General features: G+C 41.0%; 1 protein-coding gene across 1 annotated transcript; it reads left to right on the forward strand.

The window, feature by feature from the left end:
• Positions 1-3334: 3334 nt before the first annotated feature.
• Positions 3335-17531, forward strand: acvr1b (activin A receptor type 1B). The gene is made up of 9 exons (XM_020704651.2): positions 3335-3607; positions 12340-12573; positions 12676-12936; positions 13028-13258; positions 13379-13546; positions 13642-13798; positions 14871-14995; positions 15071-15201; positions 15436-17531. The coding sequence occupies exons 1-9, from the start codon at positions 3544-3546 to the stop codon at positions 15559-15561; spliced, it is 1497 nt and encodes a 498-aa protein (XP_020560310.1). The 5' UTR covers positions 3335-3543; the 3' UTR covers positions 15562-17531.
• The last annotated feature ends 697 nt before the right edge of the window (positions 17532-18228 follow it).

Here is an 18228-nt window from a genome sequence, read left to right on the forward strand (position 1 = left end):
TTGGGAGATCCTCATTATTTGCTTAAGCACTTTAGGATGGAGAGGTAATGTGGCTGCAAAACAAGCCTTGTTTGTCCTACATTGATCCAGAAATCCCAAAGTTTTTATATGAAATGTGTTTCATGGATTTACTTAGCATGGATGTGGGTGCTGCAATGCTTGTTTATTTTGTTGTGTTCTTTAAAATGGTAAGATGTCATCTAGAAATCGTTATGCTTTTCTAATTTTCTAGCTTGTAGCTTTAGCTTCTGAAAAAACAAGTTTTGGTGTTTTTTTTATTTAGTTTTTTGTTTTCCAGAAAAATATTGTGAAAAGTATGAGGTGAAAGTAAGAGTATCCGGTTTGTCCCCTCTGCAAGTCTGCATGCCAGTGTTGTCTTCCCGTATCAGTTCTTCTTGCTCTTTTTTCCGTGCATGTGTGCGTGCGTGAGCGTGTATGGTCTCTGTCTGCTTGTTGAACAAACTCCGGAGAGATAATACACCCTGAAAGTCCCAGTCTGTCTGGTCAGTCAGACGAGGCTATTTTTAACTTAGTGGGGGGTGTTGTTGTTAAGTGTCAAAGAAGTCAAGCTTTTCATCTGTAGGTAAAGAAACCAACGGTGAATGTCATCTTTTTACATCCTCTGTGTATATTTTTTCAAGGTGGAAAGCAATGACTCATATAAGATGAAGAGATTTTTTGAGCTAAACATTTCCACTGAAGAAAAAGCAGAGACAGATGGAGCAGCCTTAAAACTGACAGAGTATAAAGATGCAGAAGAAATAGTTTCTTCTGCATCTTTAAACTCTGTCAGTTTTAAGGCTGTGGACATTTAAGGCTGTTTAAGGCAGTTTTAAGGCTGTGGAGGTTTGTGGACATGTTGGGGCTGAAGAATAGACCAACTTGAGGACAGTTGAAAAAAGCACAGGAACTTTCCTTATCCTGCACTTCTTTTAGACAGATAAATGTGCTGGTGGGACTGGGCCAGACCGGCTCACCAAGAAGTTTGGCCTGAACACCTTTTCCTGTTTAGTCATCAGGGCATTTCACACATTTGCTCTAAAACCTGCAAGAGGATGTCATTTTTCAAAGGCTCCTGCACTGACTTGCGATGTTAAGTAATTTGGAAAAACGAAAAAATCTTTAAGCTTTAAAGAATTTGAGTGTTAAAATGAGCTGTATTGCACAACGAAGGTTTGTTTCATGATTGGATATGGATAGATTTATGACTGTACGACCACATTAATGCGTGTTCCTCTGCACTACAAAGGAAGACAATGAGTCATCTGCATTTTTAAAGCCCACTATCTCATCTTTTTCCTACACCCCTCTAACCTAATATCATCACAGAGGGCAGATCTGTGGTCTTCTTCAGGGTAGAAAAGTTTTCCATTTGTGTTAACAGGCTTGATTTAAGCATTGTATGAGTTTTTTTTAAATGTTAGCACTTTTTTTTTTTACAGCAAAGCAGTTATTTGAAAAATTGGTCTAAATGTATGTTTACCTAAACCATTAACTTCACCAGAGATATTCATTGGTAGACTGGTTTTGGGATGGGGAGGGCAGTTATTATAATAATGTGTACCACAATTAGTCTTGATTGCTAAACTCAATGTGGGCTTTTTAAAATTTCATATAAAGACTAAACTGATCATTCACAGACAAGACGTGGAAAAAATACTTAACATATCTATATTTGCAAGGGTTTTTATTTATAATTTTACATTGTATATTTTAATCTTTTTTATGATTTCTAATGGTTTGCAATGATGTCAGAGAAGAAACAGTAATTTTATTTTTCAGAAAAGGAAAAAAGGGCATTAGAAATGTATTTTTTATTCTTTTTTAAGTAATTGAGAACTTCTTGTCATTTCTTAAAATTTATGGTTTAACATTCATGAAGTTTCTGAAGAAGAAGGCGTCATTTGTGACGTCAAACTTCCTCACGCATTTGCAAAATACACCACCACAAAGGTTTACTCATTTGTTGAATCATCTGTACGGTCGTCTGCATTTTAACCGTACATTTAAGGCACTATTGGGTCAAGTTGCAATTAAAATAAAAAAACTAATGGACTTTTTGAGACTCCATATTTTATGTTGCACTAAAAAATGCATCTTCTCAGGAAACAAGGTCAAACAACAAACATTAGTTTTTACATCAAACATGTTTTGGTTTTTTTAAGCTCCAAAAAGTGCAAGAAAGAGCTTTTTTGGGCCCCTGTGCACAAGTACGTCTACAACCATTCTTTGTCTCGTTAAAAGTTAAAATGGATTGCAAATCATGAGCATGTTATAAAAAATGCCAAGAAATCCTGTAGGGACTGGAACATCAATAATTCATATCATAATTTGCAGTTGCTGATACAATTCATAGACAATATTGGTTTATTTTGAACGATCCGATACACTGACCTAAGATCTATCCAGGATATCTTTAGCCAAAATTTCAACCAGTGTGACTGAGAGATAAATACATGGATACTGAACAGTGCAGGTGAAGTTTTCCAGATTCCTTATATTTCTTGAAAGATAATCAAGTGTAAACTAAATATGTGTATAAACAAACAATTAAACAAGAATGAATGGTAAATCCATTCACATTTTAGTTTTACAAAGTTCATCCCTCTGTTGTTTTTCCACATCAAAATAATACATTATTAGAACATTCTACCACACTGTATGGTCACGTCATTGCAGAATTTAAAGTGTTTCCAACATTGGACTGTAATGACGGCTTGATCCTTTTTTTGCCGTCAACTGTGTTGTGTTGTCCGCTGTGATGAAACTTGGTCATTTTCAAGTTACAGTAAAGAAAACCTACCATGCCTCAATCCAAAAGGTATTTTCCATTATCCATGTAATTGAGTCATTTCATTTGAAAAAACATTTTGTAATGGTATAGATCGATTTGAATAACAAATTGCCTCAGACAGATTGGTCTGAGTGGATCGTAGGACTATAAATCGATTCTCCTACAGAGGTTAAAATGACAACACCCACCTCACAACAAAAAGACAGACAGTTTTCATGTCCTCTATAGACTTGCTCCTTTGAACATTTACATTTTAGGCAGTGAGTCTGTGCAATACACAAGACACTAGTAATGTAATGAATAAAATATGTTTGGAATAAATATCAGTAATGCCTCTGTCACCACAAAAAGTACTTTTGTAATGTGTTCATTGTTAAATGATTTGTTACACATAAAGAGTATAGATGTGCTGTGTTGGGCGGAGCTTCGCTGTGTTTAATGTAAACGGAAGTGTTGAGGAATTGTCTACTTTTTGTGATCAAGGCTGAAAGGAGAGCTGTTATTCATCCTGAACCTTTGGTGTTCTCCTCCTCACAGCCGTGTCCTCGCTGTCAGTGGGGGACGTGCTGCACGCAGCCCTCACCCTTTAAACTTCCTCACCCCTCCCTCTAGCGCGTCACCGGCTGGCTGGCTAGTATCTGGCGGTGTGGTGTGTGCGGTCGGACTGTGGTTGTGTTTCAGGTCTCGCCGCCTTGATAACGACATATTTCGGGCGCATTTCACCGCGTTGCGATGGGAATTCTGAAAACATGGCTCTAATACGATTGGCTGTAACGCTGCTCGCCCTGCTCGGGTCGGCGGCCGTCGGCGACGGTAAGTTTGATCCCAGCATCTCCCTGGCTTTTGTCTGTCTCGGTGTGTTTTCCTGGAGTGGGCATCGCCTGTTGTCGCTAATCGTCATGGCGCTCTGGATCGGCTTGTTGGCTAGCCCTATGGCTAGCGCCGACCTCAAAACCACGGCAAGTGTTTGGTCTGACCAAAATAAAAATGCGTGTTTTTGTGTGTTGGAATTTGTGGTGACCAAAAAAAAAAGAGGGATGAATCGCCGGTAAAGACGGAGCTAACCACAACAACAATGGTGGAGCTGCTGTGTGTTTCGAGGCGGCTGCTAACGTTTGCTAGCCAACTGTGTCTGAACTGAACAATGTTTATAAAAGTGCCGACGTTTATCAGATAAATAACCATATAAATTGTGTGTTTATATTTTTTTAAATAACATTTAAATTTTGTTTAATTCTCAGCATAGCGTTGAAGTTAAATGTTATCTCTCATAAGCTGATATTCGGTTTTTATTTACAAAACAAGCTTCTTGGTGGCTCGTGCCTGCTTATCATTGTATTGACTGGAACTCAGTGCTGTGATAGCTCGCTATAAATATTTATCATGTTTTTATTCACGTGTTTGTGAGCTCTGGTGGTTAAAGGCGCACAGAGAGGAGGCTGTGAATGGAGGTCGGCATGTATTTGGCGCTCGTAAGCTGTTTTTCATGGGTAAACACAGCCATTTGTCGTCGCCCCCCACCCCACATGCATGCAGTGAAAAGCTTGCGTAGTGGCCTCTCGGCAGAGCGCGAATGCTGGCATGGGGAGGGGGGTTGACAGCAGCCGCTCTTTCAGCCGACCCAGACACAAGTCAAAGTTGAAGTCTGGGTTCATTGTCATGGAAATTGTTCGGTGTGGTCTTTTCAGGCGCCAGTTGTGTGTCTGCGATTCCCCTGACCTGCAGGAACAGCTGATGCCTAACCTCTTGTATGACCACATGCACCCTTGCATGACCACATGCATGTTTATGTGATTTCACCTCGTTTTGATTTACGGACAGTTTGTACGGTGGCCCTTGCAGCAGTTTTCTCATGATGGATCACATAGATAGATAAAGAAAATTAAGCATATGATTGCATTTCTGAGCACTTCTTTATTCAGATCAAAGTGAATCCGGAGCAGACGAAAAAATGTAGTTAGAAAAACCCTGTAAAGACCCGTACACACCGGGACGAATATTCGCCAGGCGTTATTCGCCGCGTTTTTTGTGTTCACACCCAGGCGATTTTCGCTGACGATGAGCCGAGCGAACATGCAATTTCATTCCCTGACATTAGATGGCGCTTAATGTAAACAGAAATACTCCTGTACACAAGGTGGCGCTGCGCAACTTTACGCTTCTTAAAGTCGCTTTTCACTCAGAAGAAGAGAGCAAGTATTTACGCGCTTGTCAGAATAATACAAAAAAAACATGAATATTTCAAGCACCAGTAGCTCCAACTGGTGCTTGGTTCGGGGATATTTTAGAATATCCGTCATTATTTCTTCACGGCATATAGACGCTACTTGGCGTCTATCTTCTTCGCTGGTATGTGTGCTCAGCAAGGCAGTTTTTGTGTTTAAGCGCCCCCAAGATGTGTTTTACTGTAACTTCAGAAGCTCCAGACACGTGTGCAAAAGCGACATTCTCATTGGTGGAATAGATTTCGACGCGAGGCATCAAAAAAAAACGAACCCGAGGCGTTGTTTTTTTTTTTTTGACGCGTTGCGTTTTTTCGCATCGGTGTGCACACTCACATTGGTGCCCTTTGTTTAGTCACGAGGCGTTAAAAGTCGGCGAAAATAGCCGGCGAAATTCGTCCCGGTGTGAACAGGCCTTAACAGTGACGTAGGTGCTATGTCTTCGGGACAACAGATCCCTGCTCTGCTCCATGCCTATGTATCCAATTGCAGACAAAGAGATTCATGTACGTCTTCACTTTCCTTGGCGGAGCTGGCATCAAAACTGTACTGTTGGATAGCTCCAGTATTGCTTACTGTTTTTGTTGCAACTGTAATGTTTAGTTGGAGTTGTGAGAAGCTGTAAGCTAGCAGGAGAGCATGTAAACAAAGGGATGATGGCCGGGCTTACTCCACCTTAACAATCCTTGAAAATGACACAGGTTTATGGATTTAACCTAAAAACAGCACGATCATTATTAAGACCACTGGGAATGCTTTTAATATAGACCAAAAGTAGATCCTGGTGGGCCTTTAAAGATCACGTCAATTAAAAAGGCGAAACTAAAACACAATTAAAAAAGACAGGTTTGGGAAAACAAAAGTGATTTGTAAATATCAAAATGAAATGTTAAAAAGCGAAACAACAAAGTTGGAAAAGGTAGGTACTGTGGGACATCATTGAATGGACGATGACGTTAGAGTTTATTTTGTAATGCGTCTTTAATGTCCACATACCTATACAAGTTTGATGATTAGTATGGAGCATAGTCAGTGTCGCTTCATGCCAAATATTTTTTGATTGATATAATTGACAAATGTCATCATCTAGCTAGTGATGTCCCATAGTAACTACCTTTTCTGGTTTCTTCCTGTATTTTGTTTTTTTAGCATTTCATTTTATTTTTTAAATTATTTTTGTGTTCCAAATTGTACCGTTATTATTATTTTTAAATTTTGTTAAGATTTCTATAATGTAATGTTGTTTTTGTTTAAAATGTTTTGACTTTGAGTGATTTGTTGGTGTGATTTGCATGTTGGGGCTCCTGTGGGTTGGAAACGGGGAGTGTGGTGGAGGCTATAGAAACCCCGGTCTGCTAATATTGTCATCTCAATTTGTTGACTTGCTTCAACTTGCCTCAGATAGACTTGCTTTAAAAAACCTCAACTGTCAAGTGTAGATGGAGAGTGTTTGTCAGATCATGCATTTTGTTTTCATAGTTGAGCCATTGTTGAAGAAGCAATAAAAAAATACTCTTAGCTTTGAAAAAACAAAAAAAAAAGGGTGCAGTTCCTGAATGCAGTAGTGTTAGACCTACTGATAAAAATGGTCACACTTGCATGACTTGTTTATTTGACTTCCAACTTTTAAGAGTGATATGTGAGGACAGGGGGGAAGGGGTGGTGGGAGTCCGAGGCAAAACTGACACGGGATAATGATGGATTTGTCCAGCTGGTCGGGGTCTGGCGAGTAAAAGAGGCCCCCTAGTCTGTCTTAAGACATCATTTCACACCGTATAATGGATTGCACCACGCTAAGGCTGAAACCAGACTAACCAGAATGTTGCTACAGTGGAGAAAATTCCAGACGTAATGCATGTGTGCCTTTGTGAGACTTCACGGAAGTAATAGGTTTTATAAACTTGTCACGTGTTGTTGACTTCATGCAGATTAGCAGCACTGGTGTTATGGACATTGTGTGTCTGCGTGATGCAGTCATTCTGTGCGAACTGCAGTGACTATTTTGCTGGCAGCAAGCGTGCCACCCTCCTTCTCCCTAAATAAAAGTGCTTTGTCAGATATGGATCCGGGTATTTTCTGATTGCTTTTTAATCCAAACCTGTATAAATGTGTTTAAATGGAAATGTGATTTGAAATGTTGCTCCTTCGGTGTCTTTGTCTAATGTCTAACATAGACTGTTTAAGCTGTTGGCACCTTTTCAAGCTCCTAGTAAGCTCAAATGTGCTTTTTAATATCACATTTAATATATCACATTTAATGTGGGCTAATATCAAAGAAGCTTGAGAAATGAAATTGCAACATGTGCATACCTGCCCATTAAGTCAAAGCTAAGGGAAAGTTCAGAGACAGACTGCTATTTATTAAGTTCAAAAGTGTCTAAAAGTGTGTTGAGTTTTTGGGTTTTTTTCTATTGTCTTTTGTTTTGACAATTTTCAGCTTCTTTTTTTATTTTGCACCAATTACAAACATTTAATCTATGTGGATATTTTTGTGTTACATAATTGTGCCACAAAATTTAGTTGCTGCAAATCCTCTCCAAAAAAATAAAATAAAATTTATGACCATGATGTGTTTTTGTTTGTGATTACTGTTGCCCCCATAATTTCTAGAGTGTAGATGAACCATTTGAGGTCATGTCAGGTCTGGTGTGCTCTAGGTTTTTTCCCTTGATAATGAAAAATATAGTTAATGATGGCCTGGAGTCACAGAGTCCCGGTTGCTGAAGCAGACGCCATAGACGCTGTCTGACCTGGCCTTGGTATTACTGATGTTAAATCACGTGGGACCACTACCTTTGCAGCCTCTTTTCAGTTGATGCTTTCTAAAGTAAGATTAGTTTAAATGATAACAATTAAAAAAAAACGGGCAATTTGGGAACATTTTTGTCACTATAAAGGATGAATGAAGTCTGATCCTATTAGGGGAAACTCTGTAAACAGTCTGGCTTGTCTTTAGGGAATCACTGTTTTTTGTTGCATTATTTGACTGCATCTTTTTGTCACAAATATATACTAATTTCTACAGTTTTTAGCATTTTTCAACTGCACATTTGCATTCATTTGTCTTTAACAATGTCGCTGACGTTGAATAATAAAGATTATCCAATAATCTTAGACATTTTATATGCATATAAACATGTAAACTTGGTTGAAATTGGGCTAAAGTCAAGATTTTTGTAGTTAGTCAAATGTATCTGAATAACACAAGTTTTTATTGTTAATCATTGTTCTTGGAGCTCATTTGTCCCAGATGACAATGATATAAAGTCCTGTGGCAGGACTTTGGCCCGATCATAAAGCAGTAAATTGGTAAACGAGTTAAGAAGCTGGTTAAAAGGGTAATAAATACAGAATAAGAACTAGAGTGGGTAGCATAACTGGTATTTTCTTAAATTCTTTGTAGTCGAGGCTGTTGCTTATCTAACCATTAGTTCAGTTGTCTCTTTTTTTTTAAAGGTGTATTGTTTAACAAGCAAGTCAAAGAGGGGTCAATGCTTAAAAAGTACTGACTTAAATGTAGCTGACATTCCATCAACATTTTAACTGCATGTTTACTTAAAAAGAATATTTTATATCTTCAACTTTTGATTTCTTGACAGTTTAAGTACTAAAATGTTTTATGATTGCTTGGGTTACAAAGTTAACTTTGGAAGCATTTCTAAACACAATCTTAGGTCTGACTGGTTTGATTGGCTGTTCCATTCCTGTATTATTTTCGAATATCTCTGGGTTTTGTTTCCATCCAGCATGAACACCTGAAGTGTGATCAGTTTGGCACCTGCAGTAAACCAAAATGAACCCACCTTCTCACTTGTCTGCCTTTGATCCTATTGAGGACTACAGACAGGATGGGACGTAGCCTACAGGGTGATAGTGGTTAGATATTGTAGAAGCAGCCTCATCCCTGAAGGCTTCACATTAGAATTAGATCAGTAACTTGACCCTCAGATGCAGACAAAGGTAATGACTTTCCTGCTTTCGCTTGCATTGATTAGGACACAGTTGTGGCATGTGCGTGTTTGTCTGTGTGTGTTGCTCTGTCTAGTGGCGTCTGGTTGTCTTGATCAGCTCTCAGTCTGGTATCTGTATGGATCTAATTTCAGGCAGTGCATTTTAGTAATGGGCTCTCCCAGCACCTACTGACTGTTGCTTGGCTAGAAAAGTGTTTGCGTGAGCTGCTACAGTATAATACGCAAGTTCGGTCTTTTAGCAACATTCTGATATATATTTTTTTGTTTGCTTTGACGGAGCAGTTCAGTAGGCCTGAACACGCAGCTAACGCTGTCACTTTTTCTTTTTAATGGGTGCTTTTGTTTGGCGTAGGACCACGCGGCGGTCGTTCTGAGGTCCACGTTAAAGCATGGCTGTTTATGGCAGTGTTTTACTAATCCCTTCCTCACTGCGTCTGCCATTTCCTGTCTTAACATGAACGGAATGATAAGAACTCCACGTAGTAGAAACTCAAAGGAATGGCTTTTGTGCTTTCTTTGTTTTCCTCTGCCGTTCCCTTCCCCTGCTGCCTCCTGTAAGTCAAAGTCTAGACTGGGTTTTAATGACAGTCGCAGCTGGTCATTTCATACTGGTCACAGCTGGGGGGGGAGTTGAACAGAGTTGAGGGGGGGGGGGGGGGGGGGGGGTTTGCTGTGATTCCTGCTTGTTACCCCCCCCTCCTCCTTTGTGTTGTCCTGGCCATAAGGGACCAGCCCCTATCCTGTCTAGTGCAGGACAGCCCCCCCCCCCCCCCCCCCCCCTCCTCACACCAAACATTGGGGCTGTTAATAAACCCAGTCTGTCCCTTTTGCTCCACCCCTCCCCCCACGGGGCTTCATGCAAAAGTGCAATCTGCTCTTTGTTCCTGCTGGGCCGGCCTGGTCCCCCCTCATGTCGCCTTAATCTCCACACAAAGAGCCAGTGTAAAGACCACCAGTTATGTTGGTGCAAAAGCAGATCCCAAAACTCTGCATCGCTTCAGGCCTGTGAATATTTCAGCTTCATTTTTGTTCCAGCTAAGCCCCCCACCCACCTCTGATCAAGTGGATATGCTGCAGAAATCTGAAAATCATAACATTTGGCTAAATGACAAACACCCTCCAATCCTTGACTTTCATTCATAAAACACTGTTTACTCTTCACTTTTTATCATTACTTTATGCCTCTTTTACAACTTTAGTTTTACGTAACTAGAAGGACCACCAGCACTGTTTCATGACAGAATTAATGGATTAGTTAGAAAATGTGGTTTGTACCACTGCACTGGACAAAAAGTCCCAATCTACCTCTTTTTTTAAAAAAAATTATTTTAATCATTATCCTAAAGTGATTTTCTTTTTAATAGGAATTCCACTTTTTTTGGACTACCCAGCAAAGTGACCTGGTGATTTTATGCCAAAGGATTATCCGTTCAATGCAACAGATCTGCTAGAAAAAGACCTCAAATCAACAACCTTTAAAGTTTATTAAGTAAAACTTAAAATATTTTTGTTATTAGAACAATTTTTGTCTTGCTCTTGCAGTGGTCATTCTTTATATAAAGTTTTCTTTGTTCTGAATTCAATTTGTTTATAGAGTTTAGATGTTGATTGAGGAACAAAGGATGCCCCTCAGTCCGTGCAGGATGCACACTTACATTTGGGGGGTTATCCTCTCCATATGGTCACGTACGATGACTTCATTAGTATACGGACCTTAAAGGCCCATTTGACCATCACTTTTCTTCTTTCTGTCTTGGTTTTTATTTGTGGGATATTTGTCAAAAGCTTTATCATAACTATTCAGGCTGAAGTTGCTCATCTGTCTAAAATGGGTTACCTCACATTGTTGCCATGTTTGTTATAACAGTGTAAGTAGGACAGGTTGTAAGTGTGTTCTTTAGATTGATCAAAAAAGTTTTATGTCTGGCTTCACTTGCTGTGATGGAACCCTTTCAGTGAAGCTGTAAAACTCAAACCTGCAAGAAAAAAAAGACTAAATAAAAATCGTATGGATGAGGCACAGGAAGGGCTTTGAATTCGATGGAAAAGGAGTGTCGTCCAGCTTTTATACATTTAGTCCTGTCATCAGTTTTATTTAGCTGAACTATTTGCTCCATTAATGCTGCAGCTTAGTGTAATGTGCTGCTGCCAGAACCATTTTTTTTAAGTCTTCATCAGACCTAGCCTGCTTTCACCTCTGTGTAATCGGCAGGAAATTCCATCTGCATGCAAGTTTCAGTGAATTTTAAACACACTTAGCCCAGAGTTCCTGCCACTTTCTGAGAAACAAAACTCCCACCAGCACTGAAAAGATAAGAAGCGTTCCCTTCAAATGTTGCCAATTTCCAATAATCATCAGTGAGTTGGTGTAGAAGCATCCGCATCACTCAACAGGAAAAAAAAAACCACACTCATTATCATCAAGAGTTAGGCTTCATGGAGACTCACCCCTGTGACAACAGGGTTTGTGGTTAAAAGTCACATTGTGCAATGAGTGAATCAGTCTTCTGTTGTTGTTTTTTTTCTTCATTGCTAATTCTTTTAGATAAATTCCTGTATTCAAATCTGCAGACACTTTTCGACCTGCAGGGATGACAACTGAGCTCAAAGGATCAAGCAAGCTCCCAGCGATCAGCACCTGAATCCTGACACTTTTTTAATGCTTTTGTTTCCTTTGCAAGGTGGTTTCAGTCTGAATCTGAAATGCCCCCCCGCCCCCACTCTGAATAATTCTTCCCCGTCTCCTGTGTGGTTTTAAACTTTTGTCCCTGTTTGTTAATGTTTTTCTGTGCTCAAACAGGAAACGCTATATAGTCTCCGTCTCTACCTAACCAGGTCCTTGTGTGCTCTGTGGTAGCAGAAACCCTCAGAAGAAGGCCTTTGTGCTGACCTTGGGTTAAATGAGAAGCATGTGTGCTATGACTCAAAATCAGATTTCATGCCAAATCTAATCAGTTTGCAGTTTCCACTCCTCTGCATTGCCCGCCCAGCACTCGTGTTGTTTTGGATGTGCGGGCTTTCACGCGCTAGATGGACCGCCATGCTTTGATTATGACAGCTGACCTTTTCCTGTGTCACTAATAGGTGCATTCATGAAAGTGTTCTGTGTTTTAATAAAACTTGTCCCACTTGCAGCAGCAGCAGCATCACTCGAATGCTGCATTAGGGATTTGGCAGGAGTCCGCTCACCTTGTTGGGTTTCACTTCTACGTCCCTTTGGGCATTTTTGTCTCCACCCTAAATGTTTGGGTTCATCTGACTTCCAGGGTTCTGTGCTCACATTGAACTGTACCCGTGTTCATTTTTTTAAAGTTATTTCTTCATCTAAAAAGTTGTTTCTTTTTTTCTCCAGCTTTACGTTGTAACTGCACAAACTGTAAGACCAGCACTGAGTGTGAGACAGATGGCGCCTGCATGGCCTCCACTTTCTACAACGAGGGGAAGGAGAAGCACATGCGCATGTGCATTAACAGCAACGAACTGGTACCCCCTGGACAGCCTTTCTACTGCCTGAGCGCTGAAGGATTCATGAACACTCACTGCTGCTACAAGGATTACTGCAACAGCATTGACCTGCAAGTTCCAGGTGGGGCGACATTCTGGAGCAGCAGAGCCTCTTCAGCTCAGGAGGGCCTGGCCTTTGAGTCTGTGGAGTGTAGTCAATTCTTTTTGTCTTTTTTTTTCCTAGTTCCAAGAACGGCTGGCGACTGGCCGGAATCGGGGAGCAGCTGGGGTCCGGTGGAGCTGGTGGCCGTCATCGCAGGGCCAGTATTTCTGCTCTGTGTCCTGCTGATGGTCGGCGTGTTCCTGTTCCAGTACCACCAGAGAGCTTACAGCCACAGACAGAGGCTGGAGGTGGAGGACCCCTCCTGTGACCACCTGTATTTGGCTAAAGACAAGACCCTACAGGACCTCATCTATGACATGTCCACCTCAGGATCCGGCTCTGGTCAGTCAGTGCCGTCTAAAGACATTCAGGAGAAGGTCACAACTGTGGAGAAATACTGATCATTGATGATGTTCCTCTGCTTCTCCTTCAGGCCTGCCTCTGTTTGTGCAGCGGACAGTAGCCAGGACCATCGTGCTGCAGGAAATAATTGGAAAGGGTCGTTTCGGCGAGGTGTGGCGAGGAAAGTGGAGAGGAGGGGACGTTGCGGTGAAGATCTTCTCGTCCAGAGAGGAGCGCTCCTGGTTCAGAGAGGCTGAAATCTACCAGACCATCATGCTTCGGCATGAAAACATTCTAGGATTTATCGCAGCAGACAACAAAGGTGAGAAAGACATTTGACTCATTCTTTTTAGCACAAGATATGCACTTTTATTTGAAGTTAAAAATCTCTCAACAGCATATTTTAATGGCTCTTTATTCATCTCTTCTTTATAATCTTCAGACAACGGGACGTGGACGCAGCTCTGGCTGGTGTCTGACTACCACGAGCACGGCTCCCTGTTCGACTACCTGAACCGCTACTCCGTCAGCATCGAAAGCATGATCAAACTTGCACTTTCTGCTGCGAGCGGCCTGGCACATCTGCATATGGAAATCCTCGGCACTCAGGGTGAGGCGAACCGTCATCTGGAAGCGGCTTAATTCAATGAGTAAACGGTGGAACTTGTTTCTAATGCATAAGCAATGACGTGCTGTCTGCTGCAGGTAAGCCAGGCATCGCTCACCGTGACCTCAAGTCTAAAAATATTCTGGTTAAGAAGAACGGCACGTGTGCTATAGCTGACCTCGGACTGGCAGTCCGCCACGAGTCCATCACAGACACAATCGATATAGCTCCCAACCAGCGTGTGGGCACTAAGAGGTAAATGCTTTTTCTACTACTCCGCTCACTTCCTTTCATCAGTTCACTCCCATTGTGTTTTTCTGTCTCAAGCTCATATATATTAGCAACAGGAAGTTGCATCTGCTTCTGTGAATGTACACTTTTTTTTTATTATTATTTTAAATGCAAATACAGTAGACTGTCTTGTTGAATTGTAAGAAGCTTATTTCTACAAACTCTACCTTAAAGAGAATTATGGGATCAGTTGGTGCTTTGTGTTTTTGCTAATTAGCTGAAAGATTAGTTGTAGTCTTTGTATTAAGAAGTTAAAAAAGTTTTCTAAAAGTGTTTATCTTTATGCTTTTTTGAGGATTTCCAAAGGCAGGCATTGAAATTATTATGGGATGGCTACAGGACCTACTGCTCAGTGGAAAAGTGTGAATTTTTTCCCTCAATATAGTAAAAACAACAACAACAAAAACTTGATCTCAAAAGTGATCTCAATATTTCACACGGACGTCGCCAGCTTAACGTTTCTTTGACCTTTGACCTAGGGAAGAAGCCGTCGTCTTAAATAACAGATTTAAACTCCAGCTAGCGATTTTGATCTATGACCTCCTAATTCCTTCAGCATCATTAGGAAGGAAAACATGTTGGTTCTAAAGTTTGTAGAGTTTGAACATCGTTAGTGTGGCGATCTCCCAGTTTTACTTTTTCCGGAAAGTCGTCAAAATGCAACGCATGAATCTTTAGCTCATAAAGTGATAAGACATATGGAAAAAAAACCTATTAGTGATGTGGCCGTGGTTTAAAAAAACATAGTTGCTGAGGAAATCCAAAAAATGTATTTTTACTAAATCATCTTAAAATGACAGACCTGTTGGTCACCCACAAAACAAAAAGGTTGCTATGGAGATAAAAAAAAAAACAACAGAAAACCCACCATTTTGAGAAAAGGGTTGTTTTTTCATGACTTTGTTGTATGCAGCTCTGACCTGGGTGGTAAAGCTGCATTTTTGCTATTTCAGAACATAAAAACATAAAGGTTATAAGAGAGGGAAAAAACAAACAGCTGTTCTATTTCACATTTATTGCCTTCTTGTCCACACAGGTACATGGCTCCAGAGGTCCTGGATGAAACAATCAATATGAAACACTTTGATTCCTTCAAATGTGCTGACATATACGCACTGGGGCTGGTTTACTGGGAGATTGCTCGTCGCTGCAATGCAGGAGGTAGCCAAAGTCATCAGATGGTCATTAATGCTTGATGTCAGAACAAAGAACACTCATATTTTGTCGTCATTACAGGAATCCATGATGAGTACCAGCTCCCCTATTATGACTTGGTTCCTTCTGACCCATCCATAGAGGAGATGAGGAAGGTGGTGTGTGACCAGAAACTGAGGCCCAGTATTCCCAACTGGTGGCAGAGCTATGAGGTACCAGTCCTCCTCATGACTACAAGAACATTTTATTCAAAGAATGTTAGGATCCTGAAAGACGTTCTATAGATTCTCTTTAATGACATGAAAACTTTGAGTTACAGAGCTTTTTTAAGATCCAGAATGCAAACAAATTAGCCTAAATTCTTTCGTGAACGTTGCAAGAACCTCCAAAACGTTGTGGTAGACGAGTACTTCTCTGGTCTAACGCATGTTCTCTTTGCTGCACAGTCTCTGCGTGTTATGGGGAAGATCATGCGAGAGTGCTGGTATGCCAACGGAGCCGCCCGGCTGACCGCTCTACGCATCAAGAAGACTCTGTCTCAGCTCAGTGTGGAGGAGGACGTCAAAATGTGAGCAGCCCAGGAAACGGAGAAGACGCGTCAAGACGCACAACGCGACCGCCCTCTTTTAGGAAACAAACACTAAAGACTGACTGCAAAAGAAAACCCTGCCAGTTTCAAAGCCACACTCCAAGTTGTGACAAGGCCTACCTCACCTTTCTAGCCAAAACTACTGAAAACCCTCCCCGGCCCCCTGACATCTCTCTGCTGCCCCTTTTTGCCCCCCCCCCCCCCCCCCCCCCCCCCCCCCCCCCCCCCTCTTCAGACCACAACACACTGCAGCCCTACCACTGTTAATATCACGTTAGTGTTCTTTCATTTCCCAGGGCAGGAATCACTACTACTGTACAGGATCTGGACTCGTGTTTTAGAACAGGCTCAACTTTAGCAGAAGTTAGGTGTGATGCGGGTTTGAGAACATCACACACTGTTTGACCATGCAGCATCTTGTAGTTGCTGTGTGTGTGTGTGTGTGTGTGTGTGTGTGTGCGCGCGCCACGGCGTAAAGAGGCTGAAGCACTGTTTCTATTGTAACAGGTGTCTGAACTAGCAGCACGTCCTTTGATATCGGCTGTAGTTCAGCAAACAAAAGAATCCAGATTCTTCTATCGATACCCCCCCCCCCCCCCCCCCCCCCTGGTGGAGGGACAAACGAGTTGCACTCAACTGTAGCTTCCTGGCACGCGAGACCGACAGGTTTCAATGGATGTGCTCAAGTCTCTGGGTTTTTTTGTGTGGCAGGGATGATGTTTGGGATGATTTCATTTCTATTTATTTGTTTGTAGGTGATATTTCTTATTGATGAACACTGTGAGATGAGATGCTACAAAACCAGAGTCTAGCTGGAAAGCAGGGCGTTGTAGTTCAGTCCAAGTCTTCAGATCTTTGGCGAAAGGGGCTCACTGCATTCATTTTGTGAGAGAACAGTGCAAACATGAACGCAGCCGGAACCCCATAGGCGGCAGGCGGCGATGCTGTGCACACGGAGCAAATCAAAAGGGTGAAATGGCGAAGAAAAAAACAGTTCTGTTGTGTTAAGTATAGATTTTAAATGTTTTCTGGACAGTGTGATGGGTTCCCTTAAAACTTTGACATTAGACACTACTGACGATGGGTACATATGATTTGTATATAAAACTTTATTTGATTTCCTTTAATGTCTCATGCTCCAGTGTGACCATCATTTTGTTTTCTTTCTGTTTTCGTGTGTTGAACGGTACTCATTGTAAACCTCGGACACGGTTCTTACCTGTGCTGAGAAATCTATAACCTGCTGGGGTTTGTTTGGTTGTTTTTTTATCACTCCACTCTTGTCAAAAATGTTGGTACTACTGATCCGTGCAGGTCTGTTTCTGCACATGTCCTCCGAGGTGACGTCGTCTTCTCAAAACACTGGAAAACACGAGCATCCCAGAGACCAAGTTATGCATAGAAAGACTGACCCGCCGCAAAGTGAAACTGCATGTTTTTTCTTTTTTGTTCGACTTCTGCAAACTCTGAAAGTATTACACTGATGCGTCACCTTTGGGCTCCGCACTGTTCCGGCCTCGCTCCATCCAGAACCCGTTTGGCGTCCGTCTTGCATGCTGTATCAAACACTGGGTCCTCCATGGTCTTTCTCCTTCTCCTGTAAAACCCATGTTTCTGTTTTCCTTTTTTTTTTTTTTCCTGACGTTTCGAGCCATCGACTGTTTTCAAGAAATGTTGCTGCTACTGTTTTTTTTTTCCTCTTTTTTTTCTTCATGGTTCAGCAGGCAGAGCTCGGCTCACCAGGGAGATATGAGGAAATGGGAGAACATCACCAGATGCACCAAAACTGTCAAAAACACTCCTGTCCGTGTTTAGTTTGTTGCCATGGATATTTGACCATCGTGATCATAGGTAATATTCGCGGTTTAAAGATAATATTGTTTGGATGTTTTCTGAAATGCATTCATAGTGTACATAGATAATATACAATAAATTCCTCTTTTTCTTAAAGCGACTTCAACTGAGATTCATTCCAGAGGTTAAACAGTGTTTTACCCAACAGTTGTTGCAGAATTACTCCTAATTTCCATCCATCTACATGTAAAACAGCTGTCAGTGTATTCTAACATAACTATATCCTTCATTCAATTCAACACCTTTCCTGTTAGTGGGAAAGGATGGAAATGGATAAATACTTGGATCAACTTTATTCCATTACTTTTTATCTCACTTGAAAGAGAAATGTTGAATTAAAAAAGTATGTTTTTCCTAAATGTAAATATAGTTTGGATTGAGCATGAAGTAGGCTTTACTTTCAGGTAAAAAAATAAGCATTATTTTCCCTCCAGATCTTCTATCTTATCGTCTAATAAATCCATTTTTTTAGGTTTTACTGAGTAAAAAGTGAGAGACTTCAAAATAAATGGATCATAATGTAAAGGAAGTTCATCTTTTGGAATCTAAGGAAAAATTGTTCATATTGAACTTTAACTTGACAAAAACTCAAATGTTTAAACGTAAAAAAAAAAATTCTTATTTAAGTTTTTTGTTTTGCTTGTTAAGCCAAGATTTCACCCATAAGAACCCAGACCCATTGTTTCTTACAAATAAAATGTGTATTTTACCACAAACCAAGTGGAGCACAGATATTTTTCTGTTACACTGATGTCACAGTGGGTTCTTGTGGGTTAAAACGGTTTTGGAGCCTATT

Source organism: Oryzias latipes, chromosome 7 (assembly GCF_002234675.1).
Source record: "Oryzias latipes chromosome 7, ASM223467v1".
In the NCBI taxonomy this organism is placed as follows: Eukaryota; Metazoa; Chordata; class Actinopteri; order Beloniformes; family Adrianichthyidae; genus Oryzias; species Oryzias latipes.

What these genes read in the sequence shown, in the direction of transcription:
- acvr1b (XM_020704651.2), top strand. Translation starts at nt 3,544, where the DNA reads ATGGCTCTAATACGATTGGCTGTAACGCTGCTCGCCCTGCTCGGGTCG. An exon ending in GTCGGCGGCCGTCGGCGACG is followed by an intron (nt 3,608 to 12,339) that starts GTAAGTTTGATC and finishes TTTTTTCTCCAG; the next exon opens with CTTTACGTTGTAACTGCACA. An exon ending in CATTGACCTGCAAGTTCCAG is followed by an intron (nt 12,574 to 12,675) that starts GTGGGGCGACAT and finishes TTTTTTTCCTAG; the next exon opens with TTCCAAGAACGGCTGGCGAC.